Source organism: Porites lutea, chromosome 3 (assembly GCF_958299795.1).
Source record: "Porites lutea chromosome 3, jaPorLute2.1, whole genome shotgun sequence".
NCBI classification, from domain to species: Eukaryota; Metazoa; Cnidaria; class Anthozoa; order Scleractinia; family Poritidae; genus Porites; species Porites lutea.
Genome location: NC_133203.1, coordinates 50,893,759 through 50,910,313, shown reverse-complemented (window position 1 = coordinate 50,910,313; position 16,555 = coordinate 50,893,759). Strand labels below are relative to the sequence as shown.

At 39.2% G+C, this 16,555-nt stretch overlaps 1 protein-coding gene across 3 annotated transcripts in view; it reads right to left on the bottom strand.

Annotated features, from left to right (window-relative positions):
• Positions 1 to 16,555, bottom strand: part of LOC140931404 (uncharacterized) — a 32,823-nt gene that overhangs the window by 14,638 nt on the left and 1,630 nt on the right. For 2 of the 3 annotated variants that reach the window (XM_073381222.1, XM_073381220.1), the window contains exons 2-15: positions 13,475 to 13,585; positions 12,890 to 12,984; positions 12,402 to 12,477; positions 11,536 to 11,705; positions 10,781 to 10,923; positions 10,466 to 10,575; positions 6,540 to 9,443; positions 5,597 to 5,683; positions 3,916 to 3,979; positions 2,857 to 3,190; positions 2,258 to 2,340; positions 1,977 to 2,079; positions 1,437 to 1,535; positions 888 to 975 (exon numbers count right to left, since the gene is read on the bottom strand). In XM_073381222.1, the coding sequence (XP_073237323.1) occupies positions 888 to 975; positions 1,437 to 1,535; positions 1,977 to 2,079; positions 2,258 to 2,340; positions 2,857 to 3,190; positions 3,916 to 3,979; positions 5,597 to 5,683; positions 6,540 to 9,443; positions 10,466 to 10,575; positions 10,781 to 10,923; positions 11,536 to 11,705; positions 12,402 to 12,477; positions 12,890 to 12,984; positions 13,475 to 13,585 (4,467 nt within the window). The remainder of the gene's footprint in view (positions 1 to 887; positions 976 to 1,436; positions 1,536 to 1,976; positions 2,080 to 2,257; positions 2,341 to 2,856; positions 3,191 to 3,915; positions 3,980 to 5,596; positions 5,684 to 6,539; positions 9,444 to 10,465; positions 10,576 to 10,780; positions 10,924 to 11,535; positions 11,706 to 12,401; positions 12,478 to 12,889; positions 12,985 to 13,474; positions 13,586 to 16,555) is intronic. The other variant, XM_073381221.1, reaches the window with a different exon arrangement.

The window sequence follows — 16,555 nt, the reverse complement described above, 5'->3', positions numbered from 1 at the left end:
TTGAAATCCCGCCATTTTTTCAAACCCGGTCTGGGGATCTGGGCAAAAAAGTTGACGCATGCTCATTACGTTTTTCCGCCCTGAACCTTGCATGGGACATGAGTCCCGTTCGTGCCCATTCCCTCTGGGCAGGCCTGTGTCAAGAAAAGCTGGTAAAACAAGTAAAACATAAAACAAGAAAAATACTGACAGTACGACAAGTGATGTACACCGTCAGGAGCCCATAACCCGGAGCGTCTAACTTCCATACTGCGCCTATGCAACGGCGTTTTCACAAGTAGGTCTATTTTTAGATAAGCTTTTCCCGCGAATTTCTTTCGAAAAACCAATCACTAGCAATTGCGTCATCAATGATAAACTTTTAGTACGTAACTGGGACAACTCCTTCACATTGAAAAAAAAAACATGGCGGACACACGTGAGGAATCTTCAGAGGAGTCTTCTGACAGTACTTCAAGCGACAATTTCAGTATTTACACGGAAACCAGCAGTTCAGAGCAAGATTTGCAAAACCTAGCCAGGACGTCTTCTTCATCGACGACAACGCATAATTCACGCAAAGGGAATTGAATCGAAATCATCTCCGAAATAGCCGACTGTGAAAAGGTCCAAGCGAGCTACTAACAGTCTAAACGACGATCAGATGGAGGAATTGACCTCGTGGAACAGTTATTTTTCGCGGGAAAAGCTTATCTAAAAATAAACTCACTTGTAAAAACGCCGTTGCGCGAATTTATGGCAGTTGAACGCTCCGGGTTATGGGCTCCTGACACCGTGATTTCACGTGTAGACATATCCACGTATGACGTGCATGGTATTAATTAACCAATCAATATTGCAGCATTCATTTTAATCATTTATTTATTACAATAAAGATGAGAACTCACTCATGGGGGGTGTGGTGGTATGTGTGCTCGTCTGAGGCGGGCTTAATGGTGGAGGGGGCCTGGACGGAGGAAGACGTCCACGATAAGGCTAAACAAAAACAACAACATTAAAACGAAGTCAGCATTATGGAAGTTATCGCCTTCTACAGGCGAGTAAATATAATATGAATTAACGGTTAGTTTGACCACGCATAATTTTGTGTACAGTTTCTGCCCATCCATGCAGCCTTTTAACGTTTCTGTATTTCTTTGATGCTCCTCCATAGTTTCAGGTGATTACTTTTACAATTTAGTCAATTCTGGCACATTTGTATCACTGTAACAAATTATGGTCATGTGACCAAAGCTTGTTATTGCTTTAGTTGCCACCTTTTGTGTCCAAAGGTACGTAAATTATGTCAAACTTCTCACAACTAATATTTTCATCATAAATATTAGCAATAAACTCAAGGAAGAAGGCCAAGTTTTCTTCACTTCTTTTGGATAGAAGAAGCTGTAGTAAGTAATGCAGCATGACAAAGGACAAGGAAAGCTAGTTAGTAGTAGTACCTCAGATTCCGATCGGTTTCGTCTCAGTAGCGTCTCCTCAACCGGAAGCCGCGGATCGATGAACGTTGTTGTTCTGGAATTGTGATCGATAAAATAGAGCTGCAACAAGAAAACGTCAAGTTAAGTTAACAAGAAAATATCTGAAGAACAAATAGCCTGATAACTTTACTCAGGGCATGTATATTGTCTCTTCAGTTACTGGCAGACGACGCTCGAAGCGGAAAACTATTCTAAATAGGTCATCTCCGAGTTCCAAAAACTTCCACTTTCAAAACGAGGCTAAGAGCAAAACCTTTCTTGTTAAAAGGTTTATTTGCACGAGAATAAAAAATCACTTTCCAATCAATGGCTTCGCACTTGGCCTCGCTTTGAAACAGAGGCTTGGAACAACTTGGAAATGGCCTATTGAAATTGGCTTAAAATTGGCGCGAATTTTCTTGACCAATCAACGCGCCCGGGAAAACGAAAAGGTAAGGGAACTGCAAATACATTGCAAGCCACAATTATAAACTAATATTTCGGTAAATGAAAATACAATACCCGTCCTGATTGGTCGACTTTCTTGTCCCATCCAGGCGGCATATCCATCTGCGGATCAGCAAACTGATTTAGGAACCTCACAAGCTCGACTTGATGTCGATACCTTAAATAAAAACACACAAACATGACAATAAATGACTTGAGATCCTAACTTGAAGATTAAGAAATTCAACAAAATAAATTAGTCTTGATGATGATGATGATGAACTTTATTCATGTGTCGATGTATTTAGCTGACGCTAATTAGTCTTCATTTGGAAAATACAAGGGGTTCAATTTACCGTTCAAACTGATTTGGGTCGCTCCTGATCTTGGATACAATCAGTTTCAACATCTGGCTTTGGAAATAGTAATGGCCTGCCACCTGGTGAAACATAAATTATTCAAATTACATTCAAACCTGTTTTGCTTGATAAAAGCCCACTCGAGCCACAGGTAACCTATGCAACTGGAGCTTAACTTAGTGAAGCGAGAAAAACCTTAAGTTAATGCTGCTCCTCCTCTCTGGAAAGGATACTACTCCATCCTAGGAGGGGGCCAACCGTCTGCACAAAACGTCGATTTGTATGTAAAACAGCTTACCTTAGCAACCTCTTTTTGTCTGATATATAAGCAAATTTCAGGCCTGCTTACGGCCTTGAAAACAGTGCAGTATTTAACAGTACCAAAAGAAGGGAATTTTCGTGAATATGGATTGCTGTTTTTACGTTGACTTCAGATATCAACAATGGCCTCAAACTACCTTAAATCTACGGAATACTGAGCTAAGGGCTTCAAGGAAGCTGGCTTAACTGACCTCACCATTACGGGTACAAAGACTAAAAAGGCCAAAAAGTCTACTTAAAATCGAAACTTTTAGTAGAATTTACAAACTCCGTACCCCTTTGCTCTTGAGGTAGTCTATCAAATCGTATCTGATGAGGAACTTGACAGCGGGCGACTGATTCAGACTTGAAGCTCTCGCACTAGAGGCTGAGGAAGGAGACGGTGCGGTAGAAGTAGACGGTGTGGAAGGGTTGGATGATGTTGAAGGGGTGGGGGACGCTTGAGTTGAAGATGCTGCTGATGAGGGTCTGGATAAAGAACTTGTTTCAGAGCTACTACTAGCGCTTGTCTCGCCTGTAGTCTGGTTCTCTCTGTTGTTGTCGATGGGAAGTGGGGGACGTGAATGATGACTACCGCGACCACGCAGCGTCCGGCGAAAACTTTGATACCTTGAATCGGAAAAGAATAGGAAGAGAATTTCGATCAAAAGGTTTTAAAGGAACTGCACAGCATTGCGCAGAATAATCCACGGGGGAGAATCTCCTGAGGAAGGAGATTGGAAGCACCGTGGACGAGTGGTCAGCGCGCGCGTCGGAATCGCAATCAGGCGGTCACGGGTTCGAGTCCCACTCTCACCACTCGCTGGATTTGTTCTCGGTCGTTCCAAGTTCAAATCCTTGGCCACGCTTGTAAATAGCCAACTGGTTGCCTCCCGCCAGTCGCGTTTTTAATCCTGTTATGTTGTATTTGAATTATTTGCTCTAAGTACTTGAGTGGAGTGCTTGTAAACTAGCTTAATAAGCTAAATGCACTTTCTACTGTAAACAACCCTTTAAACCTTTAAACCTCCTGGTTCGCATTTATGTAAATGTAGATCGGATTGATACTCCAGAGGAAAATCAAAAGCAAAGGCACCTTTGTTATGCGAGTTTCTGAGGAGAAGTGTTGGACAAATATATACCTTCGGGAAAACTAAGCTAATACTGCTTTTATGTACTTTCTCCAAAGCGCCTTCAAAAATCAACTTGAGAAAGTACGTTTAAGTCTCGGATGTGAACTGGGACCATCACAAGATCAAAAAGGCGTATTAGCCGTGTGTTTCTTAAATCAGCAATTTGTCGCTAAAATGCAAGGAACGGGTGCTGAGGAAACTAGGGGGGGGAGGGAGGGGTACCTTCTGTCCAGGCTCTGCCAGTGAGTGTTAATATCGTTCATGTTTGCTTCTCTCTCAGGGGCATCTGAAAAGGAAAATTTGCAATACAATCATAAAGTAAACACCATAGCCAATGTAACTGTTAAAAAATTTGCACAATATTTCGGTTTGAAAAAACTCATCCAAGAGGTAAAAAGTAATAAAGGTAATTTAAAGAGGAAAAGACCATATATCAACTCAAGTTTTAAATATAACTGTATAAAAATGGTAAAGATAAGACGAAGTTTGTCCATTTATTTTTACCACTGGGGTCCCACAGGGTGCAAAGGCCTACTTGTAGTTCCTGATAGTTTTTAAAGAGCTAAGTAGCACGGATGGTTGCATTTATAAATTGAGGTTGGGTTTCTGAAGAAACTGTTTTGTTGCGTCAGTGGGGAAGTGAAACAAAAAGTTTGTTGTATAAACTGGGTCCATAACGTACATTAGCCATCGTAGAAAGTGGTAAATTGCACAAGAATGTCACGTAAGCGCTCTTCTGGTAACGAAACTCTTAAAAAATTAAGGTAGGGATTGCAAAATAGTATTTGATTACCTTTCACAATTTTTTCCCTGAAGTATCTTATATTGCGAAAAATATATATATATCCACCAGAATTACACTAACTTCATGGACGCTTTCTTTCGATGTCGAACTTTTTGCCAGTGATTACGAAGTACATGGATATTTTGTACGTTTATGTAACCTTGTGACGTGTTGCACTAGGCTATAAGCCAAGAAACCTTCAAGAAACCAGTTACTGTCATTTGTAAATGGAAGAGATCGATTTTCTTCTTCAAGAAGGTCAAGGTCAAATGCCCACTTTTCTTAGACCACCGAAGAACATATCCTTACCCGTATCAATTTATTTTAAGGCAATGCAATTACCAGTACATGATTGAAAAATTAAAACAACCATGGAATATACGCTTCGAGAAACAACGCACTATCTTCCCAATCTAGCCAAATTGTCAGCCACGTTCGCCTCATAGGTCACTGCTAAAAACGTGCCTCAATAAACGAAGCTCACGAAACTAACTTTACCGTAGGGATATAAATGGACGTGACTATACATTAAGTCATCAACTTGTTTATTTGGTAATTTTTTTTTTCATCATTTTTAATTTCACCCTTTAGTGGCAACGACCCTTTTCTTTTCTTTTCTTTTCTTTTCTTTCCATTTTTTTTTTAGTCCTCGATGAAGGTTTGTTTTGCGAATACAGAGCAAAATTCGTTAAAATTTACCCCGGTGTACAAGTTTTAGCCCGACTATTTTGCTTACTGTTTTAGCACAGCCTTGTCGCAGTAGCTTGGGAACTTTTGAATATTTTGGTCAGAAATTGTATATATATACGTACTTCTAAGGAGGTTTCAATAAAACTCCGCAAGACTTCACGATGTTTGGCCATCGAAAAACACTTCTCTCATGTAAAGGAAGTGTTTTAGTGTATAATAGGACGACTAAAGCCAAGCAGAAGTGTTACATTTAGGTAACAAGAAGGAATAGCAATCAACAGTTGGATTGTGGTAAAAAAAAAGAAACTGGGTTCGGTGTGAAATTCACGGAACCTACCTACCCCTCCCCTAATGTGTCATTTTGCCCGAAGTAATAAGTTAGTGCCGACGTTTGATTAGGAGAGGGGTGGGTGGAAGTGAACTGCTTACTTCGCCGAGGCCTGACCCATGTGGTGGTCCTATTGATGTGATCAATGTAGTAAACTCTTCCATGAGAATCAATGCCTCTCTCCCAATCTGCCAAAACAAACAAACAAACAAACAAACACAATAAGATCGGTGATGATTCCTACACTGGGTATCATAATCTTGTATGGGATGTACACACTGTATGTGTGAAAATATTAGACTACGAGCAGTCTCTCTTTTTTCTGTAGTCCGTCGAGCAAAACGCGAGACTCGCAAATGACCACGCGCGTGACTGACGGCGCTCCGCCGCTCCTGCGCGCGCGCATTGCTCTCACTAAATCTGAAGAAAAAGAGAGACTGCTCGCAGTCTATGAAAACGTACGAAGACCGTGTTCGTGTACCCCAAAATACCAAGTATCTCCGAAAAAACCCGAAGGGGACCGTCCTCTGCACACCCTCTCATACGCCAGCAGTTGTTCAATTTCGCTACTCATTAGGGCTTAGATTATTAGATTATTCAGCGGAACCTAAAACAATTCCGTGTTCAAATTCCCAGCGTGTTTTAGTTTGTGTCCGTGTTGAGCGTCCAAAATTCCAAAGTTAAGATTTTAAGTTTGCCACCGCTGAAGGCCGTTTCTTTTGATCTCGGACATCCTCTTATTGTTTTTGTTTCGCATCCTTTCAATCAACGCACAAGTGAGAACAAAAATCAAAATAAAGTAATTCTAGACTGGTCTAGGCTTCAGTTGTTGCAAATGCCGTCTTACGAGTGAACGAGTGAACGAGTGAGACATGAATGAAATCACTGTTGGACGTGCAACTTTTGCCGGGAAATCCAGATTCTGGTGAATGTGAAAAATAGTTGCTCCATAATCTATCATTAAAAAAGAATGAATACACCAATGATCGAAAAGCGATGTTACAATAACAGATAAAAGTGTCACACACTATTCTCATGTCTTACTTGAAGGCAGAGGTTCATCCTCTACAGACTGCTGGTTCGACCGAGCCTGCTGCCCTCTTGTCTGTTGTTGATCCTCAATAGACAAATGAACCGGATGCCCCTGTTGTCTCCGAGCAGAGTTTCGTCTCTGTGCACTGCGCGGATTAGTGTCAGATGATGGCCTTCTTCCCCCCGCTTGTCCCCGTACAGGGGATGTAGACGATGTTGGTTGACCTACGGAGGATGTTCCTCGGGATGCTTGAGATGATTTAAAATAATAAGTCCGAAGTAAAGTCTGTATAGCTTCTCGTTGATTTGCATCACTGCTCGAGCTGGTACTAGACCCAGGCTGTGATGTGGCACTAACAGACGCTCCACTGTTGACTCTTGGAGTTGCATCAGAACGGGACTGCTCCGAGCTTACTCGTGGACCAGAGGCACTTGGTATGGGTACAGCATTGCTACTGTTCCGGGGCAGTGATTGCGTTTCTCCAGAAACAGTCTCGCTACTACCCTGTCTCCGATTCTCTGAAAGAGCAGTGACTTTTGCTCTCGGGAAACTCAAACTACCATCAGTCGACTCTCTACTCACTCCTGTTACTGGAGTGGCATAAATCACGGTGGACGGAGTAGAATCCTGTGAGCTACTTCTTCTATGTTGAACACGCGTTACATTTGGTGACACCGTAGTATTTGAAGGAACTGCTTCCCTGCGTAATGTTGATGGAGCTGATGACGGCTGTCTGCCATCATCTTGTATAATCAACTCGTAATCATTTGACAAGTCTGTTGTTATTGAAGATTCATTTTCAATACTTTGGTTTCCTTCAGAATTAACTGAAGCTTCCGTGACAGTTAATTGGCTATCAAACACTGCGTCTGTTTCCTCGAAGCTGAGCTCTGGTGACGGAAGTGGTGTGACTACAGCTTCCGGTTCCGCCCTACCATCTGCCACAACAACAGGTGACATCAGGCCGGAGTGAGTAGGACGCTGGGGTGGAGGGGATAGTGGTACTGCCATCACAACAGACTCTGTTAGAGACAAGGGTACAGCGTATGAAGTGGAATCTTCTGCAGTGTTTACAGTTATAGCGGCTGCAGTAGTTCCATCATTAACCCTGTTTACAGTCCCTTCCTCAGAATGCAAACGATTTGCCTGTCCTGTGGTGGGGTCGGTAACGCGTCTAACAAACGGAGGACGCGATTGTCTGGAAGCATTTCCCTCTTGATTAGCAGTTCTGCTGGCATTTCGTGACCTCTCTCCCCCCCTGTGAGAGCGCTGAGAATTACGAGGCTCACTACTGGACCGAGACACACGTTTACTCCTGGGAGGTTTTGGAGGTGGGGTAATAGGGTTCTCATTACTTCTGGGAGGTTTTGGAGGTGGGGTAATAGGGTTCTCATTACTCCTGGGAGGTTTTGGTGGTGGGGTAATAGTGTTCTCATTAGCTGATGTATCAACTAACATTTCAGACGCGGAGGCAGACTGCAGTGACGTGGCGTCAAGTAAAACAGGTTCTGATGCCTCCACTGGAAGTGTTACAGAAGGTATTCTTACACCAGACCTTACTGATGACACATTTTCTTCTGTGTTATCTCCAAACGACTCAACAATCATTGCACTGTCTGCACTCTGTTCTTCAATATTATCAGATTCATCACCAACAATTCGATCTACATATTCAAGAAGCGACATTTGTACATCTTCCTGCTCAGAAGGTTGAGGTTCTGACTGATTATCTTGGTGTTGAGAGTGTTCTGATTGTAAGCTAACCGCTCCTTCAGAAGCATTTACTGCCTCAGCTTCTGTTTCTGTTTCAATAGATGCTGTAACATCAGAAGACACATGGGGAGGGGTTGATGTACGAGACTCTTCTTGATCCTCGGGAGATGAGGGATGGTCTCCAGCCTCAAGTACATGTGTTTCTCTAACAGTCCTCGACTGAGTTTCTAAAGAATTATCATTTGCATTTGACTCTGTTGCTGTACCACCTCTCCTTGTCAATACATCTTCCATCGAATAATCAGAATTGAGTGAATTGTTTTGTTCTTCCATAATAGTATCATCACTAACATCCATTTGCTCTAGTTCATCGTCTGATTCTGGGCTTGGTTCCTGGAGTAAATTTTCACACGATAGTGCGATCTCTTCACGCACTCTTTCACTCTCTTCCAAGATTCTCAGTGGTGAGTCATCAGTCAACTCAATACTTGTAACACTATTTCTGTTCGTAGTACTCGGCAAAGCCATTTCTACCTCATCAGGGACAACCGGTGTTTCGGTCACAACATCAGAGTCACTGACATCACTGGTTTCGTCAGGGATTTCCATAGGTTGATTTTCCATATCTTGATTAGATACATTAGAGTCCTGAAGTGACGTTGCGGAAGCTACAACAGTATCATTGCTATCGACTTCATCAGGACTGTGAACAACACTCGGACAATCCTGTATAGGATTGGTTATTTCATTAGGCGATTCAACATCAATTGAATTAGACGTCCTGTTATCACCAGAATTGCTCTCATCCGCAGTGCTATTTCCACTAACACTGTTCTCAATGTTTGCTATATGAGGGTCTCGAGAAATTTCAGGGCTGGTAATATCAGGATCCAAGGGAACAAACTCATGTGAATATATCTCAGTCCGAGGTCTGGAGTGAAGTCGTAGACGCCTATGTCCACCGCTGCCCCTAGGATTAGGCCGTTCATTTGCCCCACGTGGAGACTCAGGAGACGGTGTGTTCTCAACTGGAAATATGGTCTCAAGAACTCCATTGCTAGAGTTCAGGGTTAGAGGCTGTAATATATTTGGCGCAGAAGATGTCAGCGACGGGTTTGACAGAGTACAACTTGGATTAGTTTGTTGAGAGCCAGAGGCTGGTGTGGAAGGAGGAATGTTCTCCTGTTGGCCTGATTCAGCGCCTAGAAACCAACAAAAAAATTAATACCAAACATAATTAATCTATTAGTTTTTACCTCTTACATACTATGTGCCTGTAGCAGTCCTTTTCCCGCACATCCCCGAAAACACACCAGATCTAAATCTACGGCTGCCTTTGAACAGAAATTACAGAATCTCGTTATAAACTTTCCTAACGTAAGTTTTTTTTTGATAAGCCAGAAAAATTTTTGCAACCCAGTGACATTTTCTTTGCTCCTTTTTTGTCAGTGATAGTCTGTCTATAGACCTACTATTTCTCTCTTTAGAGATCTTCAAGCGTCTCCTACGAAAATAAAAAACCGCGGGGGATTTAATGACCGCCAGCTCAAGGAGATGGTAGCTGCTATTTTTTTTTTTCTTGTCGCTAGGCTGCGGTGCAGGCTGTTTTGTTGGTGTGGTTTTCGTTCCTGATTCCTAAAGTAAGCGAGAAAACGATGGGGGAAGGGGGAGGGGGAAGGGGGGAGGGAAGAGAAAGAAGGCTGAACAGGGTACAAAGAAAGTCAGTTTTACAGCCTGCCATTCGGGCAAGTTCTGGCTAGCATGTACTAGCCCACAAGTCATTTCAACTAGCCCCAAAACCCTTTTTGATTAGCAGGATTGATTACAATCCTTCTGTAACTTGAATTTACCCCAAACAACAGCACTTCTCCGTCGGACAAGTTAAGAACAAAAATCACTAGCCCGATAGCAAAATCCACTACATATGTAGCCCCGGGCTGTTGGACACGACTTTTTTTGCACGCTGCTGAGAGACCTGTCTGTCTTCTTTCCTTCCCCACCTCCTCCCCTATCGCTTTCTCGTTTGACCTTGGTTCAGCTTTTGCGCTGCTGTATCGAACCGAAAACGCAAACGAAAACATACACAAAAAAACCCTCTGCTTAACGCAGGTTATTTTCTGGCATGCTCATTAAATTCCTTGAAAAAACTTATATACAAAACGAGTCTATAGGACAGGCTAAGACAGTGAAGAAACATTAGAAATGAAAACTTTCATTGTCTGACCTGGTTGTGGTCTTTTTGATGGTTCAATAACTGTGACCATTAAGGTGACTGTGCCCTGTATTCTGTCAGCTGGTGTTCTTCTACCCAAAGGTTTTGTAAACTCTTCTGGCCTGGTAAATGTGATTTAAAACAAAATATAAATAAGAAAGATAGATTTAAACATACGACAACTAAAGCAATAAAATAGAACTCCATGTTTTCTCAATGTAGGTCATAAGATAATACCCTGGAAAAGTGTTTCATATAAATTTCTTCTTATTCCACGGCATATGTACACATAATTAATTTTTTATATGAAAAGCTTTAATGCTTTACCTGTTTCTTTGGCATCCAAAAAGATCCACCAGGGGAACAGTAAGCTTTCCAAGGAATCTGCTGAAGGCTGGCCGTGTACCTGAAAACTTGTTCCGCACTTCAACTTCCAACAAATCCTCAGCACCACCCAAAAATACAAATTCCTGATGTGGAAAGCAAGAAGGTCAATGTACATGTACATGTATGTGTAACAGGAAAACTTCAGAGCATCTAATTGAGAACATTTACTAACATGTTACACTGTGCGTGCATGTGTATGAAAGCTTATGCAAATGGTTGTCAATTGCATGATTATTCCCGGCCTAGGATGTACACACTTAAATACATCTACATGTGCTTACGTTGTATTCAAATGCAGTGTAAGTACAGTGCACATTTAAGTAAATACATGTGTTTATGTAAGAATTAAGACATCAAGGCTGTGCTATAGCAGCGCCCAGTAGCCCATCGTGCCTAACTTTTGCTCCCAGGTGACTAGTAAAAATCTTGGTCCTTTATGAAAATCATAATTATCCTGGATTTTACAAGTTCAGAGCACCGGGCTCCCTCCAATTTTTCTTCCAGCTCAGAATCTTTTGATGGTCACATTTATAAAGGGCAAAAATTGATTTTCCACACAGTACACTTACATTGTATCACAGAATGATCCTTCAGTGTAAAAGCACACAGAGAACTAGACAAAATTATTAATATTTGACAAAGCTACATGTACAAATGACAGCCCTTTGTATAATTATTTCATTTACATTACTGACCTCACTGTTCCATTTTGGATTGGTGGTATTGGTTTGTGATGATGTCTTCGCAATTTGTCCATGATGCTGTTTCCATGATCTGAGATGACGACGTGATGGCATGATTGACAGTTTGACATAAGGGCTGGGCCTGCCAAATATATTCTTCTTCAATCCATTGGCTTGTAAACCTGTTAATTCATTAATGAATCATTTGTTGTAAAATGACTGGGACAGGAAAATAAACTATAATACAAGTACACATAAATGTAACAACCTTAAGAGGGACAAAAATTCAAGGACAAAATTAATGAGCTTGATTCTTGCAATCTATTGTAATTCTAGAGTCAGTGATATGATATACTGTGTGTAGTACGTTTGTACATCTCTTAGATTACAAGCAATTGCAGTGTACTTATTGATTAGTTGCATAAACCCTTTAAGCCCCGAGATCCAAATACAAATTCTCCAGACTGATCTCCATACATTTCTTTTAAGAATAGTTGAGAGAATTTGGTCTAAGATCAAAGCACTCTTCCTTTGGTAATCAATTGAGTAATTCTCATAACCTTTACTCTTGATCAGTCTGCTGATGTAGTTAGGAGAAAATTGATGTTGGACACCCTTGGGACCTAAAGGGTTAACATGGTGATATTTATCAGGTTTTCCAGAAAAAAACTAGAAGCATGGAACATGGAACTTTTCTATAAGTGTTTCTCCACTCTTATATATTATTTTTTATCCTTGGGCCATTTACATAAACTGTCAAGACAAAAAAAAGAAGTAAATTCAATGTTCTATCAGACTGATAGACACTCATTATACTATATTTTTCCTTCCTCTGTGAGTAGCAGTAAATTATAAGATAGCTTTTGAGGTTTACATACCAGCGATGGAGAATTCCAAAAGAGTTTCCTGAGGTACAAGTGATCCAAGGCGTGGCCTTCCATGTGGGGAAGCAAGCTATGGAGGAAAGGTGATTCATGTTGACAGGGCTTCCAAATATTGTTGTTTGTGAACATACAACTTTCAACTAATGATCGCAAATAGCTTTCCAATGTATAATCCACAATTAACAAAATCACCCAATTATAAAAACTAGCACAATCAGGACATAACAACAACTTCAAAGGTTAATTTAAGGCTATTTACACAAGTAGCTTTGGAAACATGACATACATGTACATGTATAGCCCAGCTGATTTCTCATTTGTTTGACTTGACGACACGTACAATGTACACTATTAAACCTATTCATAAACAGACATGCGTAACAAGATAGAAACATTGTTTTGCAGCATTAAGGCTATATTTTAATTTTTTCTGTAAATGACCCACCCTTTGCATTTTTCACAACATAATGTTTTTTTAATACCTCAGCATAAGGATTGTAGATGTACAGAGTGGGACTTATGGCTTTGACAGATCCAGTGTTGCCATGAATGTACTTGAAAATGCACTTGTTTTCAACTGAAAAATGACAAGAAAATAAGAATGAATATTACATTAAATTACTCAATTACATGTACATGTACTGTAGAACAATTCAGAACCAGGGCTGCAAATAATTTTTCTTTCTTGAAAGGACATAAGGACTTTGTTTTGACAAAACAAAAATGTGGTCAGTCATGATAAATCAAAGATGCATATAACGCACCTTTAACAGACATTGTCATGAATGTGCATTGTACACCTACAAAGGTTACAGGTTAAATGTGACCTAGTATTTAGTACAGTAATGTTGCTGTGTATGTTGTTAAAAAGATAAGAATTATTCACATGTGCTCATGCTAAATTTTAGTCATCTTCTAACTGATACATGTACATGTAGTCTCTGGTATAACTTTGTTGCAACGCCTTGCCCGAACACAGTTAAGTTGTAGTTGGACATGCCCCAATTTCAGTCGGGCACTGAATGATGGCCGACTATAATAGACAACTTTGGTAGAGAGAGACTTACCTTCGCCAAAAGTAACATCCCTATTGATGGCCCATTTTATAGCTCCTCTCTTTGCTCCTGTCACACCCCTCTGCTTGCAGGCCAAATAGTTTGACAAAGATGTTGGACTATCTGAAAACCAGCCAAAAATCATCCAGGTTACATAAATTAAATGAACATATTTTAAATAACAGTTACATATAGTACTTGAAACATTGTTAATTTAAAGTAATGAGCAAACAGAACAGGTAATAAGTTATTTTTTTGTTTGTAATTGTAGCAAACCAGGAATACATTTTGCTCATAATGTACTTGAGTTTGGCGTCGCTCATTGCTCAGAGCCTGGAGGTGAATCAGTGAATAGCACTGGATTTACAGAGTTTGAGTAGCCAATCAGAGCATGCAAAAAACAGTATCCACTCATTTAGTATATACTAATAAAATATATGGAAAATAGCCTCCCTTTACAGTAACAAAACCCTGTTATAGTAAACATATTATTGCCAGTCCCTTGGCCCTTCATTTTGTTTAGGTTTCACTGTGTTCTAGTCCCCCAAACTTGCCTCTTCTACCATCTGAAATCCCACATCCCTGTCTTTACATAATCCCAAAAGATGCATTATGCATGTAGTCTACCCTCTATAACAAGTATATTACACAAGCTGCAGACAAAATTAAAGCTTTCAATTTACAAAATCTTGAAAATAAAGGGTTTACAGAAGTTTTAAACATTAACTTTTTAAATAAAAATATCTAAATCTTAGTTAATTAAACGATATAATACATTGACATGAGAAAAAAATATATTTACAGTGATTCAAAACCCACAAAAATGCATAACACAGTGGTTAGCTGTTGGAATACTGCTTTACAGGTGATTTAATTAGTTCAAATCACACTGTTATTTACTACAACAATAAATACTGTTGAATTCAAGGTCTGTATACCTCCTGATCCTTGTCCATTGTATGACAAAAATTATTATAACAAGAACAAGAATCAGAGGAAAAACAGCTATTATGCATGATTCACTTTGCTTTCAATTCAAAATAAATAATAATACCTACAAGTACATGACATACTCAAATGGAACTTATTGTATACAGTGTAATTTAGGAAATTAATCACCACACATTTAGAAATTAGGAAGAACACAGAGGCAGATTAGTTTTCAAAAAAACTTCTTTTAACTCTGTACTATTTCTGATCAATATACTTTATGTCTAAGTTTCAATTTCATACAAAAGTGTATATACAATCTGGGGTGATTGCGATGCCTGCACATGAATTTCTATCCACATATGTCAAAAAGCAATAAGAAATTTGTTAAGTTGCAGAGTAAATTGGTAACTCCATTTTCTAAGATGTACATGTACAGCTGTTAAGCACAAAATACACATGTGCTGTATGGTAATACCCTGTACACTCCTATATGTAAATTAACTCAAATGTTTGAGCGAAATACACACCTTCATCATGAAACATTTATCAGTGATTAATTCAGTAGGTTGATTTGTTTACAAGTTTCAATAGAATTAAAATTTTATAACATGTGGTAATAAATTTGACAGCATTGCACGCAAAGTATAACAATTATTTCACAAAGGGTGAATTTTTTACAATGTAAGGACAAATTTGTGTCTTGAAACTGCCATTAAATATTTTGTTACAGGAGAGTAAATTTATAATACATGTCAGCCATAGCCATGACGTAACCTTTTTAAAATCAACTTAAAAGAAAGAGAATTTCAATTTACAGGGAATAATAATACAGTAATAGTAACAAATATATATAATATAGTCAGAATTCTGTTAGTGTAGAAAAAATTTGGTCAGAATCTTAAGTAAAAAACATTTACAATATATGCCTTTGCAAAATAACATTACTTTTTGCTGCTTTTGAGGCTCCATAACACTAACAACTTTGGCCATTAAAATGTGGGCTATCCCGCATACAGCTGTAATTTAGAAGTTAAATATGTGAAGAGGAAGAAATTTCACGTCATTCACTTTCCAAGTACAGTGGTGTATTGTATATCTAAAGAGGGCAGATACATAGCAAAAAGTGGAAAGACCGCTCAAAGCCAAAGAAGGGTGGTACAGGTATAAATATTATTTAACATAGTCTATGACATTTTCCAAACACCTTACCAGTATGTTAACAATCTTAATTCGTTTCTTTCCCAAAAAGAATTTGCCTTCAACAGGATTCCATAATCTGATGATTATAAGGTGAAACCAGATCTATGTTGTATTGAAAAGTCTGTAAGAAACACCAATGATTTCTTACCAAAACAATACCTTTAAGCATATGTGAAGCAAAGCAAATTATTTTGGGGAGATGATTATTCAGTTGAGATGATCTATTTTAGTCACGTCTTCTTGAGGCTGACAGAAGTAAGTTGTACTATCTATTTATAAGCAACAATGTGGAGAAGATTAAACAAATGTATACAGAATACACCATTGTTACTAGCTGAACTAGCTGCCCAATAATACTGTTTCCAAGACAGTTCAAGAAACATTATGTATTTTAAATTTCAAACGCACTTGGCATTTACATAAGTATTCAACTAAGTGTTTTAGTAATAAAAAATGTCACGCACACATAGACTGCCTTCTGTAGCAACAAAGGAGTTGACAAACAGAGATGAATTGTATTCAGTAAATAGAAACTATAAACTTAAGAAGCCAGCAGTTGGACTTTCATTAAACAAAGGATATTGCTCCGTAAAGTGAAGAAAGATGAACATGCAATATCATATCAGTTGATATATCATAATACTTATCCACTACACTTATCAAAATGTGAATAGAGCTAAGCTGATCAACAACACATCACATGCTTGGAGACCAGAAATGAAAAAAAAAAATCCAGCGATAAAAACAATGAATGAACAACCTATTGTCCATTTCAAAGAAAAGCACTGCTTATAATAAAAGAATTATTAAGTTCTGAAAAGACTGTAATTAGCCTTACGCACCTTGGAATAAAGAATATGTCAATCATACATGTAAGTGTTCAGAAATATGGCCAAAAATCTGCTTAGAGTAGATCTACAACCACCAAAATTCCTATGAGGAATTTTGTGTTGTCATGAA